The sequence below is a fragment of the Xenopus laevis genome, chromosome 3L (assembly GCF_017654675.1).
Source record: "Xenopus laevis strain J_2021 chromosome 3L, Xenopus_laevis_v10.1, whole genome shotgun sequence".
In the NCBI taxonomy this organism is placed as follows: Eukaryota; Metazoa; Chordata; class Amphibia; order Anura; family Pipidae; genus Xenopus; species Xenopus laevis.
Genome location: NC_054375.1, coordinates 64,536,406 through 64,555,557, shown reverse-complemented (window position 1 = coordinate 64,555,557; position 19,152 = coordinate 64,536,406). Strand labels below are relative to the sequence as shown.

Here is a 19,152-nt window from a genome sequence, read left to right as displayed (position 1 = left end):
TAACTGAATCAGCCATCACAACATCACCTGGCAGTGCATTCCACAACCTCACTGTCCTGACTGTGAAGAACCCCCTACATTGTTTCAAATGAAAGTTATTTTCTTCTAGTCTAAAGGGGTGGCCTCTGGTACGGTGATCCTCTTTATGGGTAAAAAGGTCCCCTGCTATTTGTCTATAATGTCCTCTAATGTACTTGTAAAGTGTAATCATGTCCCCTCGCAAGCGCCTTTTTTCCAGAGAAAACAACCCCAACCTTGACAGTCTACCCTGATAATTTAAGTCTTCCATCCCTCAAACCAATTTAGTTGCACGTCTCTACACTCTCTCCAGCTCCTTTATATCCCTCTTAAGGACTGGAGTCCAAAACTGCACTGCATACTCCAGATGAGGCCTCACCAGGGACCTATAAAGAGGCATAATTATGTTTTCATTCCTTGAGTTAATGCCCTTTTTTATGCAAAGACAGAACTTTATTTGCTTTAGTAGCCACAGAATGACACTGCCCAGAATTAGACAACTTGTTATCTACAAAAACCCCTAGATCCTTCTCATTTAAGGAAACTCCCAACATGCTGCCATTTAGTGTATAACTTGCATTTATATTATTTTTGCCAAAGTGCATAACCTTGCATTTATCAACATTGAACCTCATTCTCCAGTTTGCTGCCCAGTTTTCCAATGTAGACAAATCACTCTGCAAAGTGGCAGAATCCTGCATGGAACCTATAGTTCTGCACAATTTAGTATCATCTGCAAAATTAGAAACCGTACTTTCAATGCCCACCTCCAGGTCATTAATAAACAAGTTGAAAAGCAAGGGACCTAGTACAGAGCCCTGTGGTACTCCACTAACAACACTGGTCCAATTAGAAAATGTTCCATTTACCACCGCTGTTTGTAGTCTATCTTTTAGCCAGTTCTCTATCCAGGTACAAATACTATGTTCCAGGCCAACATTCCTTAATTTAACCAGTAACCTTTGTGTGGCACTGTATCAAATGCTTTAGCAAAGTCTAAGTAAATCACATCCACTGCCATCCCAGAATCGAGGTCTCTACTTACCTTCTCATAAAAAGAAATTAAGTTAGGCTGGCAAGATCTATTACGCATAAAACCATGCTGGCACAAACTCATAGTATAATTATTTGCTATGAAGTCCAGTATCTTATCCTTTATTAACCCTTCGAAAAGCTTTCCTACCACTGACGTCAGACTAACTGGCCTATAGTTTTGAGGCTGAGAACGGGATCTTTTTTTGAATAGAGGCACCACATTAGCAATTCGCCAGTCTCTCTGCACTATGCCAGATCTCAATGAATCCTGAAAAATTAAGTAAAGAGGTTTGGCAATCACAGAGCTAAGCTCGCTAAGTACCCTGGGATGAATACCAACTGGCCCCGGACCTTTGTTAATCTTAACATGTTCTAGTCTCTTTTGAATTTCCTCATGTGTGAACCATGAATCATTAGTTGTATTACTAGAATTGGGACTATTAAGAAGGAAACCTTCACTTACTGGTTCCTCATTTGTGTAGACAGATGAAAAATATGAGTTCAGAATCTGCGCTTTTATTTTGTTTTCATCAACCAGCTGACCCCCACCCCTTCCTGTTTCATTTTTTTACTATTAACATATTTAAAAAAATAGTTTTGGATTTTTTTTTACTGCTACCTGCAATAGCCTTTTCTATATCAATTTTAGCTTGCCTTATAGCTTCTTTGCATGATTTATTGGCCTCCTTGTACCTTATAAATGATTCGGCTGTCCCAGCTAACTTGAAAGCCCTAAAAGCACGTCTTTTCTTACCCACCTCAACACCAACGCTGCTATTGAACCAAAACGTTTTTGATTTGCAACGACGTTCCTTGCTTACAAGCATTTTAAAGACTTCCCATTTTTATTCTGTGTTTAACCCTGTGAAAAGCATTTCCCACTTAATATGTTGCAGAGATGCCTTTTTTAACCCTGTGAAAAGCATTTCCCACTTAATATGTTGCAGAGATGCCTTTATACTGTCAAAGTTTGCACGTCTGAAATTTAGTGTTTTAGTTACTCCCTTATAGAATTGCTTCTGCAACAGAATCTCAAAAGAGACCATGTTATGATCACTATTCCCTAAATGCTCATGCACACAAATGTTAGAGATGAGTTCAGTATTGTTAGTTATTACAAGGTCCAAAAGAGAGTTATTCCTAGTAGGTTCTTGAACGAGCTGGAATAAAAAGTTGACATTCCACCTCCCACTCTTTTATGCCCTAGCTACTGAACCACTCCCATCCCTATTTGACAGTCAGCCCTCCCATGTCTGACTAAACATGGGTATCATCCAGGTAGCCCTAGCCTCCTGAAATGGATTCAGCAGTTTGTCTGTCAGCCTCTGGAATGCAGCAGAAGCATGTTTCATCTCAAATTGTGTAACAGTGAATTCATGTAAGCCAAAATGGGGTGATAAACACCAACCATTCCTTGAGGTGTTTCTTACATGCCATACATAACATAACAGGTTGCTAAAGTTTTAACTTGTAGTAGGTTCCATGGTCTGTGATGAGGCTGTGTGGTCAGAAACACTGTTAATATATCTCAGAAGAGCAAGACTGTTCTTTGTTCTATATTTAGGTCTATCTAAATATTTGTCTTGTGGAATAAAGCACAGGCCATGAAGTGTTGGAAACTTAGTTGGTGCCAGACCAGCTTCTTTTAACTCTTTGATGCTAACCTCTTAAAAAGTTCTCAGTATTGCAGTTACAGTGCAGTTTGGAAAATGGGCTAGAATGTCTTAGAGTTATAGGAAACATTACGATTTTAAGTTATAAGACTGCAAAAGAAAAGAAAGTGCCAGAAAATAGAAAGTGGTGGATCTTTATCATTATGTTTAAGCAGGACACTGTAATTCACTAGGGCATCTAGTTGACAGCTACCATGCCTGTCTCCAACCTATCAAACAGAGTCTGAGGTTGAGAAGCAAACTTGCCAGTTATGCTGTCCCTCCCTAAACTTCTGTGCATGATGTAGAATGGAAATCTCTTTGACTGCTAAATCACATTTTACCTATCTCCAGCAACAAAGACATTTACTTTTTTTATGAGGATATTTATGGGGCTTTATATTATTGCAAGGGTGGAAAGATACTACTACTACTACTGACACCCTAGATCAGACCAGGAACAATAGCTTGTTTTCCTTTTGGTTCCAGTAGTTTAACCAAACGCAATACTGTAAACATACTAGTCTGTGAAGATCTAAATAATCGGTGTGACTCTTCACAAATGTAAAACTGTCTGAGCAGTGTTACTCTGTAAAAGTCAGAAATAGCACAGTTCTACTCTTTATTCAGTAATGCTGCGTGTGGGGAAGCTTGCAATTTACTAATAAACTATTCTTTATTAAATATGAAAAAACACAGTTTAGTTACCCTTTAAAGGCAAACTAAAGCTTCAGATAAATTGTATTATTTTTGAGAGACCCAAAAATTTGTTCAGCAGCGTGAGCATCCCTTCATCCCTTCTGTACTAGTTTACTTGTTCTCAACAATAAGACAATGGGGCAGATTTTGGGTGGCAATCTGGTATGGTTCTGCTGAGGGGAGGGCTATTTAGAAATACCACCATGTATCAGAGGCTTTCATTCTCCTTTAAAATTGTAGGAAATGTAGACTAAAACATATATTTACACCAGAAGTATTGACACCTTAGTAATTATATCTACATTTGTTTGATACATTTAGGAAAAAGACACTTCCAGTAATTTAATGGCATAACACTTAAGAAGTTTTAATTACAGCAGTTAACATAGTTCACAATTTCCCATGCAACGACTAAGGGTAAACCATTGATTTTAGGGGAACATTCCTCTTCCAGCTGCAACTGTTCACAACATTCTTGACAGTTAAATATATCTCACATTCTCTTGTCCATTTAATGTAAACGTTTACTATTTTAAGTGGTTTTCTGAATTATACTTAAAACGAAATACAGGTCAATTGTTGATGAAACCAGGCGAAAGATAGTGCCAAGGTTTATTTTTTACCTTAAATAACACAGCATTTCACAGTATCCTTCAAAGTGTCTCTTTACTAGAATTCTCTTTATCCATTGTTTATAAAGAATCACCAACAGTTTGGGGGAAGGACCAATTCTGTAATTTAGGAAACGTACATATAAATCATTGCAGCTGTTACCACCCAGGCAAATCTATGTATAGGCAAGATTAGGCCCTCCTTTTACAACTAAACTACACAAAAGATTTTGTAGGATGGTGTGGGATTGACTGTAAGTGCATGGGTCAAAATGTAGTGGGACTGATATAAAAATTTGTATACTACAAGGAAGATTTGCCATCCAACATGATGCTATTGCATGACCAGATATTGTGAGTCATGTCCAGCAGTTTTGCTAGATATTAAAATGCCTTTAGCTTTTTTATGTACTGCTCAAAGGTCAACCTGAAGATTAGTGTAGGTGAACATTTGTGTGAAAAATTATTTGCTACTTGGCTGAATAACTGATACATTTTCATATATCCTACCTAATATTGGTATATGTTAGGGATGCACCGAATCCACTTTTTTGGATTCAGCCGAACCCCCAAATCCTTTGCAAAAGATTCGGCCGAATACCGAACCAAATCTGAACCCTAATTTGCATATGCCAAATTAGGGGTGGGAAGGGGAAAACGTTTTTTACTTCCTTGTTTTGTCACATGATTTTCCTCCCCTCCTCTAATTTACATATGCAAATCAGGATTCGGATTCGGTTCGGCCGAATCCGAATCCTGCTGAAAAAGGCCGAATCCTGGATTTGGTGCATCCCTAGTATATGTTAAGGGTGGCCCTGACCAAGTGTTGGCCTGCAAAGGGGGGTTGGAACCAATACTGTGGTATTTGCATCAGAATTCACGTTCCTTCTAAATCATTTGCTCCGATATTGAGGCCAGCCCACACCATGTATTAATTGGATCTTGACCTATATTATCTAATTAGGCACACCCATATGTATTACCAGTTTTACAAATGATCTATTCATGTGTGGCCCCTATGTATGCAGCTGAAAGCTAGCTATACATGCAAAAATTCAGTGGATCTGAGGTCAAAATATTAGGGTATATATTGACCCATCTTTAGAGGAATAAAACCACAGCCCTTACACAATGAGGTTTATAAGTCTGACAGATAGACATGGTTGAGGCGGACACAGTTTTTGATATGTGTACGGCCATTAAGCTGTGGAATCAGTAGTGGCCCAGTTGTCAGACAATGTTGGAACATGTTTGGCCAGCTCAAGGCACTGGGCAGAAATAAAAAAAATCTTGAAACTGGAATCAGTCAACTGCAGCACACAAATCAAGTTAACCATTCTGGTTGGCTGCTCTGGACTACTACTCCAGAGAATAACTTATTTCTGATTTTGAGTCTCCACGACAGACATGCAATACTGCTTATATTGCAACACTTCCTTCGTATGTCTCACAAAACTAACAACTTTTTTGTATTTCTCAACAAACCGATTCTGTGTATTAAAACTGGTTTAGGGGTCAAAAGAAATGCGTTTCCAGCCACTTTTGGGTGCCTCTCCTTTTAAATAGTGGAACAGTTCTAAATATTTATTTACATGGGTAGTGAGACACATCCTTGTTAAATTCCACATAGCCTAGCATAACCTTTCCAACAGATGTCGTCTATAGCAAGTCTGTAGTAGTTTTTTTTCAGCATACTATTATGAAATCTGACCTGATGTTCCAGATGTTCAAAAGGCATAAAATACATTGTTTAAAATAGTGGCAGTGTTTATGCAAATGCCGACAGCGGGGTTTCACAGACGTGCAGAAAAAGTTTTGTAAGCAGGCAAAGTGTCAATTTTATATTCTGCCATCACCTACGTCACATTTCCAGTCCAACCATAGTATGCATATTTTAATGACATGTTTGTTATTTATTCATTTTGCTTTATTGCTAATCTGTCTGTAAACTGAAGGATTGAGTTACCATAGAGTAATCTCATACTTAAGGTCCATATGGGCATCATTAAACATCAATCTTCGAGCATTATGTGGAAATCTCTGCTGTGAGTGTCCTAATAATCCCAGTCTACCTCTAGTGTGCGGTGTGATTCTATAGCCACTTATATAACCATCCATTTGTGGTGACAATACTTCATTGCATTTCTCTACTGAGTGTTATGTGGGATTTTCAGTTTGTGAGTCATAAAATTCTTTTATTCCCTGAAGGATTTCCTGTGCTTCGCTAGAGTTCCTTGTCTTTGTAGTTTTAGCCTGGCTCCTTGAAGCAGTTACTGTATTGTGTAAATGGATGTTTTTTTTGAGGTCTGCATGTTAAATATCTGGGGAGAAAGGTCAGAGATTGACTCCTGTGTTTCAAGGAAATTGATATCTTGCGTTTCAGCTGGAGTCATTTCATTCAGAAATGTTCTTAAACTTTTTAACCTTTTTTCATTTTGCATCCTGGCTGTTTTGTTTTGCAGATTCCATGTGTTCTTTTGCCCATGCTAGTGTCTAATCCTATGAATCGCCCCTATAGTTCCCTGTAAGTTTGGCGTTTGCAGGAACCATCCCATCAGGTTTTCATCACTCATTTGATGTAGGGAAAGTGGGATAGAATTTCACATATAGTGGACCATTTAGCCATTCATAAGGAATACCAATGGATATCCTTTTACCGTCTTTTTGTTTAAAAGGAGGTGAATTCCAGGTTACAAGAAAATACCAGCAAATTCTTGTATCCTTATTTAAAATGTCTAGTCAATTGAAGGTGATGCCTTGTGACATGTGAGCTACAGAAATTTCAGGACTGATTAGTATCTCCGGGCAAGTTACCCCCTCCCATAGAATGTCTGTGCTTGTAATATGACAACGCTTTACAAATGTACATTATTAAAGAAACAGTACACAGGACTTGCTTAAAACATGGATTTTGTTGGTTTTATCTGTATTTTGTAGTGGAATTGGACATTATACACAGAGTATTAGTCTAGAGAAATAAATACACTGTTGCAGGAAATGTCCTTGTTGTCATAAAGGACTTTCTAAACTGCTTATTTACATGTTGTGTTTTATCTGTATAGAGACATTGGTTGTTTCTTGGTGGCATAATTGTTCTTCAAACCCCTCTGTCAGTCTGAGCCATGACTACACAAATTGTCCACAGGGAGTATATATCAAGAAAAGAAAAGAATGTAGAAAATAACTCTTTGTTGTAGCCCAACTAAGACATCTTTGGTTGAAGCATGTTCAGAACAGGGTGCCCTCTATAACATTTTTCTAGACTTACCTTATGAATTGGTATTCTAAAACACACATACAGAAAACACCTGGTATATACAGTATATATATACAGTATATAGAATCCTCCTTGTGGTGTGCTTTTTTAAAACCACTTTGTATTCCTGCCAATCTAAACCATGCATGCAACTGTCACAACAGGTTAGACTGGGATATGGCCTCCTAAATAGTGCAATAGCAGGAAGCCAAACCCACATTAATTTGTAAACAGTGTGTACAGATAATGGGAGTAAAATTATTTATAAATGCAGAAGAAGGCCTTTCAGGCAAATAGGCATTTTCAGTGGGTTACCTTCAATAATTCCCTGGGCTTGCAATGAAAAAGTAATTTTTAAATGTTTTGTCACCTATGTGGGCACTCGTATTACAGGTGACAAATGTCCCACATGGCATTAGCTTTATGCTCACCTTGCATGAGGTGGATCTTAAAATCCTATATACACAATAGCTGCAATACCACTTATTTTTGGCCACCATGAAAACAGTTACTCCTGTAACTAAGTACATTTCTGTAAAGGAAAACACAAATCAAATCTAATAAGTCATTAATTTGTCAAATGATTCATCTGTTGATTTAAGACAAAGAGAACTGAAATTGTTTTGCAAATGTTGCTTACATTCAGCACTGAAAACTGCTGTAGCACTTAATGATGTACTTAACTCTACCTTAAATTGACTTGGGAGGCATAAGTTTGGTTTCCATTCAACACTTCGCTTTGTCTGACTGCCAGTTAAAGAAACATATTACTTGCTGACTGTGTATACAGGCAGTTCTAATCTGTGGAATGCTGAACACATGTTATCATTGCATAATCTATATCCATATGTTGTTTACAATAAACTGAAATGTTAGACCCCTGGGAAAGCAACCAGATACCAGCACTCTACAGTTCTTTTCTGCTTCGGATGTGAAGTTACATAAAAACAGTTTTATTGTGCTGTAGTGCTCCAGCAAAGCGTATCTATTAGTGTATTAGATGTTTGTAAATCCACATTATTTTATATTTTAACATATGTACTTTAACTTCAAATTGAAACAACTGGAGTATAACCCTTTAGAAGACTCCTGGAGTACAAGGTATTCACTGGTGTGATTTTTCAGCCTACAAAGAAGTGCCCAAACTTAATACTGCAGCCTGTCATTTACATTCATTTGCATGAATCTGTTTCAGGCCATTCTACTAATTCACAGGACAGGCTACAGGGCCATGTTCAGTTGATTGTAACTCTTGTGCCAAGAGTTTTAGATTGAATAGTTAATAAACAAAATAGCAATATTCAAAAATAGAGAGAGAGAGAGGCACTTATAGGGAACCACTCAGGCCAAAAGTAAATATAAAAGTCAATATTTATTAACAAAGTATCCTTAAAACAGTGTGATGTATTTTGTGCAGCAAGCCTACTGACATAAACCAAATGGCTACATTCAGCGGCATCTTCACGTGTGCCGCAAGTCATAGGTTGTATAGTTCATTTTAAAAAAAATAGGCTACAAACATTTTACAGCTCTGCAAGTATTTGTCTTTTTATAGATTTTTATTTTTCCAGTACCCCACATAAATTGAGATGCTAGAGGAATTTTAAGGGTTGTAGTAGAAATTTATGGACATTATTATTCAAGTGTACCTGAACCCTGCTTCTGAGATATCTTGCATTTCCCTATCCATGTCAATTTGAATTGACTAATACAATTTTAATTCAATTTATACCCACTGATGGGTGATATGTTTATTAAGATCTTGTTTGTTAACATTATATAGGTATAAATTTCTTCTTACAATGCACTTTATTGTTGTTTGGTCACTAGTTTTGATAAAAGGTTGATGTGGAATTATTAGGCAGCTGCTTTGTTTACACATTTTAGTGTACAATTTTTAGATGCAGAAAACATACAGTACCAGACTTTATTTTATAGCTCATTTGCTCCATCTATTGGGCTATTTTGTTTTTCATCTCACTTGTGTTGGTAATAATCATACAAAGGGGAATTATTGTTGCTTTCATCTTTGTATATATGCTATCAAGAAAAGGACTCAATGTATTGAAAAAACACTGGTGTATTATGTAGAGGCCTCATTATTTTTTCTGATTTGGTTACTTTACATTAACCATGCCAGCTTACCTCTATTTGATTACGGCACCAAAGTTAGGTTCTAAGATTTTTTTTCAGGCAAAGGCTCAGCCTGTCTAAGTAATTCCATGAATAATTCCATGTGCTCTGATAAAATATTGTTAAACTTATATTTTATGTCATAAAAATACAATTTCATGAAATTGGTCTTAGTTAATGCTCTTGTGACGTTCTCTTGATGTTTGAGAACATTGGTAAAAAAAAATTCTTAACTGATAGTAAATGATTTGGCATTTGCCAGTAAAAATGCAGTTCAGCCAGCATTAAAAAAGATGTCAACCCCAATTAAATTTTTTCTATAATGAAAAAGTGTAATGCTAAGCAACATTCCAGTACGCAATAATTACAATGGGTGTACTTGTGAGTATTAATTATCCTGAATGAACTAGGAACTTTTAGCTTATGTGCTCATGGTTTTAAAGACTTTACACCATGATCAGTCCCATGGATGATTTGAAATAACAGGCCGGTCTGTGTTTTTCAAAACACCTCTTGTAACATTCATTAATACATGGACACAGTCAGTAGCCACATAAGCTTGTGTTCCTTTGTTTGTATTCCCTGGAAAATTGTCAAGGTACTTTAACCATAAGCCGTGGAGAAACAAAGAGGAACTAGGAAACAAAAAGTAAAAACTTAAGGTCCCCATAGACGCAAAGATTTTTCTTTGATGAACGACCGATTTTAGTGCAATCCAACCAATCCGGCAAATTATCGTGAGGTTAGTGGGAATCAAACTATCGTGCATCTAACGATTTTTTGTCCGACATTGGTCAGAAAATTCATTGGCCAGGTTAGAAAATTTTCATCGGTCACAGTGAAATCTATCTATTGTCGAATTGTTTGCAGGGCCAGGCAGGCAGCTACCCTCAGTTTTCCTGGCTTCAACTAGGCAACATCTCGTGAAACGGTCTTTTTCGGTGATGGACAAATCGTACATTTAAACGATCATTTCAAAATAAGCCTGGTCTAACGATAACGAAAAGATCTTTTAAAAATCTTTACATCTATGGCCAGCTTAACAGAACAAAATCGTATCTGGTATATCACAATGCCTCAAGTTGAGTCCTAGAAAAGACAATGACCATAAAGAAAGCAAAGAAAGACTAAACCAATAAAGTCAATGGTCAATGAGCTGCAGCAGAAAACAATAAGTGTCCTTCAGTTAAACGTTTCTGTGCACAGTTTGATGTGGATAATTAAGATTTAGCCAGTGGCCTCAACCTTGAAACTAGGGCTGCACAAAATCCACTATTTTGGATTTGGCCAAACCCCTGAATCCTTCATGGAAATTTAGAATACCGAACAGAATCCTGAGTTGCATATGCTAATTAGAAACGGGAAGGGATATACTTTTTCACTTCCTTGTTTTGTGACAAAAAGTCACATGATTTTAAGGTTTTGGTTCAACCAGACAAGTAGATCTTATCTGAACTTCATCATCAGTTCTTTAGTGTCTGCATTTAGAAGGAAGTCATCATCTTTAGAGACCTTGTAAACTGGTTCATCAGTTTCAAGAAGGGATGCACTGCATCCAGGATTCAGTTCGGTATTCAGCCAGGATTCAACCTTTTTCAGCAGGATTCGGATTCAACTAAACCAAATTTGGTTTGGCCAGGCACGAGGATTCGGCCAAATCTGAATCCTGCTGAAAAAGGCCAAATCCTGGCCGAATATTGAATCCTGGATTCAGTGCATCCCTTCGTGAAACTGATGAACACTTTACAAGGTCTCTAAAGATGATGACTTACTTCTAAATGCAGACACTAATGAAATGATGGTGGAGTTCAGATAAGATCAATTCCTCTGTGTGAACATCACCAAATACCTTTGCTGGAAAGACATTGACTATACAGAATCTGAATCTGATACTATACAGGATTAATATGAGGGGGTCAACTACATTTCCCTGGCTAAAGAGTGCCCCCTAGTGTTTATTTAGGCAGCACTTTTGCCTGGGAGAATGAGTGCACTGTGCACCACACTCTGGAAAAATAAATCCAGTGCGAGGCACACAGTGTAGTGGAACGCAGGCCAGCATTGTCCTTGGCCTTGTTGAGTCTTGCATGTTTTGCCCCCCCTCCGCCCTTCTTAAATGGAGTGTTGCCAATCACAGACTGGTCTCTGTTGAAGGAGGTAGCCACAGGTCTCTATGCTCCAAAACAGCATTCACAAAAAGTGATTGATCAATCAAGAGTTTAGCAACTGCTCCACATGAATTCAAAATGTTGGTTTACATAGTTAAGTGTTCCTTGAAATAAAAGTGTTACAATAAAAAAAAAATCAGTTAAGGTTTTATTACTTAGTATGTAAATCAAAAGGGTTACTAGGCTTACCATAACTGTAAAAACATCTAAACTATTTATTTAGTATTTTGTTTTGCTCAAACACATTACGCCACAAATCTGCAATGTGTGTTTTTCAGGCTGGCACAATAATACAGTATCCTAACAGACAAAATATGTCTTAGTGGGACTTGCAGTACTGCGAGCACAATCATAGATGCTTTGATTTATCGGGAAGTAAATAAATACATTGTTTACAAAAAGTTACAATGTCATATTATTTGTATTCCTTTCTCACAGGTTGGCCTTCATTCTATGATGTGGTTAACCCTGAAGCCATATCTTTTACGGATGACTTTTCATACGGAATGCACAGGGTAGAAGTCGGTTGCAGTCAGGTATGTACATACTCGATATACAGGTATGGGATCTGTGCAGATGGTTCCCTTAATTTGGAGAAGCAAAAAACCTTGCAAAAAAAGTCTTAATGTAAAGACATGTTAATATAAAAGCACTCAAAGATGTTAACCTGCATCACCATCACAGTGAGTGCTTAATTTCCATTCATTAAACATTTTCAGTAATTTTACATTTTGTCGGATCGGATCAGCCCGATATCGCCCACCTCAATGTGGGCATATTGGGGAGAGATCCGCTCATTTGGCGAAATCGTCAAACGAGCAGATCTCTATGTGTATGGCCACCTAAGTTTCTAAGTCCTAAAATGCCCTACATATTCTGTAATTAGCAGGCCAACACTGCCAGGAGTGTTAAAGAAATCTTGGAAACTGGAGCTTTGGCTGAGGGTTTCTGGTACAATGTACTGAAATATTTATAAATCAATGTATAACGAAAATGTTTTTTTCTGCCTTCTTCTCTTAATCCTCTTCCCAAAGACCTGCTATGAGTCGGATAATTATTTTATGTGCATTATACCACAAGGGTATATATTGGGACTTCACAGTGGCTTGCCTAATGTAGTCATCAAAAATGTGATAGAGTAAAGTGATAGAGTAAGAGAACTTTGCTCATAACCTCTGGAGAGAGATGCCACAAATTGTCTGGCATTTTTCTTTCCTTATACAAAGCACAATTAAGAAAATATTTCAGACTATTAATATGCACACATGCTTTTGGGCTTGGGCAACTGTTTAGTACAGTACTTGAAACACCTTAAATGGCACGATAAGCACCATGAAATGCGAGATCTCCTCTGTGAGTCACTGTATGATTCACTACATTCCACATGAGTTGGTTCCAGAAGGTCTCTCCTCTGTAGGAAACCAATTGATGAAAATAGGTATAGTAAAAGGCAGACAAAATGGCAAATATTGGCTTGTAGATTATGTGTAAATACCACATGACCCATATGGGGCTGTCAAGTTTATATGCTCCACCACTAAACCCTAGATGCCAACTTCTGGGTGTGTTTTGTCCCATTATGCCCCATCCACACCTCTGATTGCACTCCCGGCTTTGCTTGACACTTCTTGTTTCTGAGGATATTCAAGTATGTTTTCAATGCTTTTCAGTGGCAAGAGACTAGGGCTGTTACCGTGGGTTACCAGGTAGGAAAGAAAAGTAGAGTGACTCCCAAAAAATACACACAAGTTAACATGTCTGCTAAACCTTAGTTGTCGTCCAGGAATGTACCTTCCCAGTGTGCTTTAAACGCTGGGTTCTAGCGAGGACACGAGGAACATACTGAATGTTTGTCAGTTGTATCCTGCAGTTTTCCTAATATGGAATTGTCATACATTTTCTATGCAATGGACTAATTTTCTCCTTAAGTGCTTGTGGGGGCCAGATCCCATTGCTTTTTCAAAGTTATGGAAATAAATCTTTAGAGCCCTAACACATTACAAAGGAGTTTAAAGGTTTGTTTCTCTATACTGGGTAAGTAATCCTTGAGAAAACAGCTTACGAAAAACTGAATTTACTGTTTTTAAGCATTTTTAATTAACAAAATGCCTCCGAACTCACCAAGTGAAATTTGTCCATGTGCAGAAGATTAATGCCATATTTATAAGTTTGCCCCAAACATTAGTATTGTAGCCCTTCTTCTGTGTTGATGTAGATATGATGCATTGTAGTATGGGGATCTGTTTCCCCACATACTGACTATTTTTCAAATACATAAAGGGGTAGCTTTATTAAGGGTTGAATTGAAATTTCTAATTTTCAATTTTTTATGGTCAAAATTGTAAAATTCGACTAGGGAAGTATCCAAACTTTTTAAAAAAAAATTCTTAGATTTTTGAGATTTATCATACTCTGGCCCTTTAAAGGAGAACTAAACACCCCCCCCCCTGCAATGTTAAATCCCCACTAGCCCCCCTCCGTGCCTCCCCTCTGCACAGTCTTACCCCAGAATTCTGTCCCCTCTTGAAATAGCAACAACACATGCAGAGTGAGCATAGCGGAGCTCACGGGCGCCATCTTCTTCTCTTCGGTAACCTTGTGAAGTGAGCGGCGTAATGGCACATGCACCGTTCGAGTAATCTTCCGGTTCGCGAGAACTGCACATGCGCTGAAAGAGGAAGAAGACACGAAGATTACCGAAGAGAAGAAGATTGCGCCCGTGAGCTCCGCTGGACTGGACTTAACATCGTGGGAGGGTTTAGTTCTCCTTTAAGAATTTGAATCGAATTCGCTTTGATTTTTTGGGTCATTTAAATTCGTCCAACTTTTACAAATTCCATTTTTTTAAATAAATCTCCCCAAAGTCGAATTTAAGGGAGTTCAAAAAAACTCACCTGAATTTGAAATTCGACCCTTGATAAATGTGCCTCAAAGTGTTGTACTTTACATAGGTAACCCTTTGGAGTCTGGACAAAAAAATGATGGATTGCTTTTTTGAAAGAACTGTTGTTAGCTGCATGCTTGATCCAAATCGCTTTGTACAGTAACAGAACACATATACTGTGTAATTAATAACACTCTCTGTCAATATATGAGTTTTGAGGTTGAAGGAGGGTTTTCTTTTTTTAATAAAGGGAAACTTTATACTTCATTATATAAATACTAAACTGATGGTTATATATTTTGCAAGCCAAAAAGCCACCAACAGAGGCCCAAACAGACCATAGTGTTTTATGGCAAGCTTTACACCTTGTTGAACTAGCAATATATTTTCAGTGTATTAAGGTGACAGAAAATAACATTCCATTAGCATTTAGAAACGAACCTATCCGTAGTCAAAATATAACCTCCTCTTTGCATTCTAAAAATAAAATATATTACTCAACAAGTAATGTGAGGTGGGCTACACTTGTGGATGCAGAAAACATATGTATTATTGTAACATTCAGTATATATATCATGAGCACAATTATGTCATAAATCATATTTAAAGAGCCAGCAGCACTCTAGCAACATATATAGGTAACTGCCAAAATAAAGAAAACACTTGAGTAAATGAGAGATTTAGCGCATGCTGAAAGGGGTTCTTCTACACAGGTGCAGTTCCTGAGTTAATTCAGCCTTTACAGTTCCATTATGCTTAGGGTTAGGGAACAAATGCTGGTCAGGACAGCAGGAACACACAGTCTCATTCATAATGAACAGCCTGTGAGGAACTTTAGTAGATTGTACTGTTTCCATGCACATATTCCTTGTTTTACCTAAAACTATTGTTATAGTAAAATGATGCAAAAAGCAGGGGGAGCTCTTTTGAGCAGTGGAAAAAATGACATGGCCAAGTCCATTTGTCCTCCTTAAGCAGATGCTATGTGTTGCACACACCAATAGATACTTGAGGACTTACTTTCCATGGTTCTATAACGATGTAAGAAGAATATTCTAGGATTAAAATCTTCCTTTTAATGGAGTTTAATTAATCATCTGATGCTTTTGGTGAGCCACTGAGATTTTTGTCCAGTATAACAATTATGAGACATTCTTGAAGTGCCTGAGAACAGAGTTTTCCTCTGCTGATGGTTTCTTCATCTTGACTTAATACCAATGTTGGACTGGCCTGCCAGGAAACTGGGGGAAAACCCAGTCGGTCCTGGTCCTGTTGGGCCTCATGGTCTAGGCACATGAGTAGGCAATATAGTTGAGTGGAGGAACATGGGGCCGGAAAGCCGGAAGAGATATTCAGTCCAGAAAAAAACATCAGCACTGGAGGCTAGGTGGAGTCAGGTGGTGTGCCAGAGGGGGCCCTTATATTGGGTTTTCCGGTGGGCCCTGCCTCCACCAGTCCAACACTAATTAATGCTGTAGCATCCCTTTTTACTTTCGGTGTATAGGTCAAGAGAATCATCAGTGAAATGTAAATCGGTATCTGTCAGATTGATGTATTTTTTATGAAGGGCTGATTTGTGATAATGGGGCATGATTCTAATAAAAAAAATAGATGCAATTAGTTTTTACACTTTTCCCCTATGGTATTCCCTAGGAGCCCAAATGCTTGTAAAACTGAAATATACAGCTTTACATCTCTACTCACTCTTATCTCAACCCAAAAGTAGCATCTTCAGGTCAAAGGCAGTTCAGAATGTCTTATTTCTCCATTATCCCACAAAAGAAGCTGCTTATTTGCTAGTTATGCAATAAATATGTGAATCATTAGCCAGTTCAGTATTTCAGCCATATCTCTGATCAATGCGCAGAACAGTAACATCCTTTCTTTGTATTCTGTTGCAGTGTGGAGCCCACCTTGGGCACATTTTTGACGATGGACCCCGTCCTACTGGTAAAAGATACTGTATAAACTCTGCATCATTGAACTTTGTTCCAGAGGTGCCTGATGCTGCCACAGAGAGCCCTTCAACTTCATCTGAAAAGAATGAACTGTAAAATTATTCTTATAGCCTGTGTGTATGGGAAACACCCTTAGACTGCCTGCACCAGTGCTGAATCTTGCATTTACTTGCATTAACTAACATTCACCATTTTGCCTAATATATTTTAAAATATTTCTCTTTTTCTGTTTACTAATTTGTAACTGTTTCAGTTGAATCCACACAGAGTAGGTGCATTGAATTATACAGGTAGACTTTTTTTAGACTGTATTTACATGTAGCAAATATTACTCCAAAATATGAGTTGAACAAAACAAAGATGTAATTTACACCAGTTGCAAGAATTTTCCTGACATGACCATAAACCAACTAGAAGTACCATACAGTAAGTTAACTGGGGAGTTCATAGAAAACTCAATTTTAGTACCTTGTATGTGGACTTAAAGGAGCAGTATGCCCCCTGTTCAACATGAGTGCAATGAAAAGAGCTTCTTGAGCTAAACAGGGAAACCAAAGCTACTCCATGTTGGGTCCCTTTGAGGTAGATAATTAGATTCCCAGTATACAACCCCCCCCCCCCTATTTTTGTTCTTTTAGTCCATTATGCAGGGAGATTATCTGTGCACTGGTTAATTATTTACCTCACAAGGACCAACCATGGAATAGCTTCAGCTTTCCTATGTGCCCTGCTCAATTAAAACAATAGGCCAAAAGTATGTTTGACACAAGCCCTCTTCATTAAACTCAAGTTTTTTTTTTTTTGCTTTTTGTATTAATTTCTGCATTAATTTTCAACTTTCATTCTGTAACCCAGAACACCTAAAAGTTGATAGCAGCAATAAAGCAGGAAGGCCTAATGCATATTGTTTTAGAATACCAGGGTCTCCATTAGGGTTTCTTAAGGTCATCTGTGCGGCCTGCATGCTGCTACACTTCTACTTAGCAAATATCCTAAAATGCTACATTCTGAAATTTCTCATTATGCTGTGTAAAATTAATAAACCATTAAAATTTGCAAATAAGTATAACCCTAATTGTAGGTTTGGTAATACAGGTATGGGATCCATTATTCCGGAAACACGTTATCCAGAAAGCTCTGAATTACAGGAAGGCCATCTCCCATAGAGGCAGATTTACTAAAGGGCGAAGTGACTAATGCTGGCGAAGATTCGCCAGCATTACCATTTGTGATTCGCACTCTATCGACAGGCGAGTTTTCGCTCTGGCGAATGGACGTAACTCCGCAAATTCACTAAGACGTGGTTTTAACTGAACGTTACCTCTTTCGCCAGACTTGCCTTCGCCAGCTCAGACCAGGCAAAGTTTCTAAGTCCCAAAACACTGGTGTCTTTTTCTTTTTCAGAGTGATATGCTGCAAAAGTCCTGTTTTTGGGTAACTATTTTTGGGTAACTACGTTCCATATGTTAGAAAATGTATGGGGGAACCCAAACTATACACTGGGCTCATGTGTAGGGCATTAGAACAACTCTATTTTCTTTATTAAGGTTCCCTGGACTTGTGTAATGTAATGTATTTGCTGCAACATATACGTCCATTCAACTTTAAATTTCCTGTCGTATGCAAATTAGCCTGAGCGAAGACCTCTAGCGAATTTGCGCTAGGCAGAATTGAACACTAGCGCATCTTCGCTTTGATTTGCTTGCATTGCCAAAGTAACGCTAGCAAACATTTGCCAGTATTCGGCTCCCTGGACACAACTTCACATTTTAGTAAATTATCGTTGTCTGAGCGAATTTTCGCCTGGCGAAGTGTTGTGATGGCTGCAATGCCATCACTGGCAACTTTTCGCTTAGTTAATTTACCCCATAGACTCCATTATAATCACTGTAATAATAAAACAGTACCTTGTACTTGACCCCAACTAAGATGTAATAATTATTGAAAGCAAAACCAGCCTATTGAGTTTAATTATATTAAAATTATTTTTTTATTAGACTTAATATATGAAGAGCCAATTCACAGAAATACTTCTTATCCGGAAAACCCCAGGTCCTGAGCATTCTGGATAACAGGTCCCATACCTGTAATGTTTTAAATGTATGACACAAGTCGCATAGTGATTCTTATGCATGCATGTTTTATATATAGTCAAAATGGCAACCAAACAGTGAAAGTTGAAGTGTGGGCAAGGGTGAAAAATCCAAAAGCTTTAAAGATAAATGGGAACACTTGGCTGCACCATGGAAAAGAAGATTCACGCAAATAAGAATTCCATAAATGATTTCCTTTCTTTCTGTGCTAAAAAAAAAGTAGTTTGTACTTGATCACAACTAAGATATAATTAATCCTTATTGTAAGCAAAACCAGCCTATTGGGTTTAGTTAATATTTAATTAATTTTAACAGACTTAATATATATTGTTCCAAATTACAGATATTATCCAGAAAAAAACCCAGGTCCCAAGCATTCTGGATAACCGGTTCCATACCAGTAATACCAAAATGTAAGTGCTGACTTCTGATTTGTATGATGCTTCTCTTTCATAGTGTGGCTACTTTTAAAATTTCTGGGGGTGCTGACTAGGACAGTTGTTAGGCCTTAGCTTAAGACACACTAATCTACATGATACTGAAAGTTTATTTGGAGGTAAATGTCCCCTGTGAGATAATAGTCAGATGTAATGGAGCATAGGGTTAGCAACACGGTTCCAGTAGTGACTTCTGCAACATGAACAG

The 19,152-nt window shown here is 37.8% G+C and overlaps 1 protein-coding gene across 2 annotated transcripts in view; it reads left to right on the top strand.

Annotated features, from left to right (window-relative positions):
• msrb3.L (methionine sulfoxide reductase B3 L homeolog) overlaps window positions 1–17,483 on the top strand; it is a 67,225-nt gene extending 49,742 nt beyond the window's left edge. For both annotated transcript variants that reach the window (XM_041586321.1, XM_041586322.1), the window contains exons 6-7: window positions 12,011–12,108; window positions 16,358–17,483. In XM_041586321.1, coding sequence (XP_041442255.1) covers window positions 12,011–12,108; window positions 16,358–16,510 — 251 coding nt within the window. In that variant the 3' untranslated portion in view covers window positions 16,511–17,483. The remainder of the gene's footprint in view (window positions 1–12,010; window positions 12,109–16,357) is intronic.
• The last annotated feature ends 1,669 nt before the right edge of the window (window positions 17,484–19,152 follow it).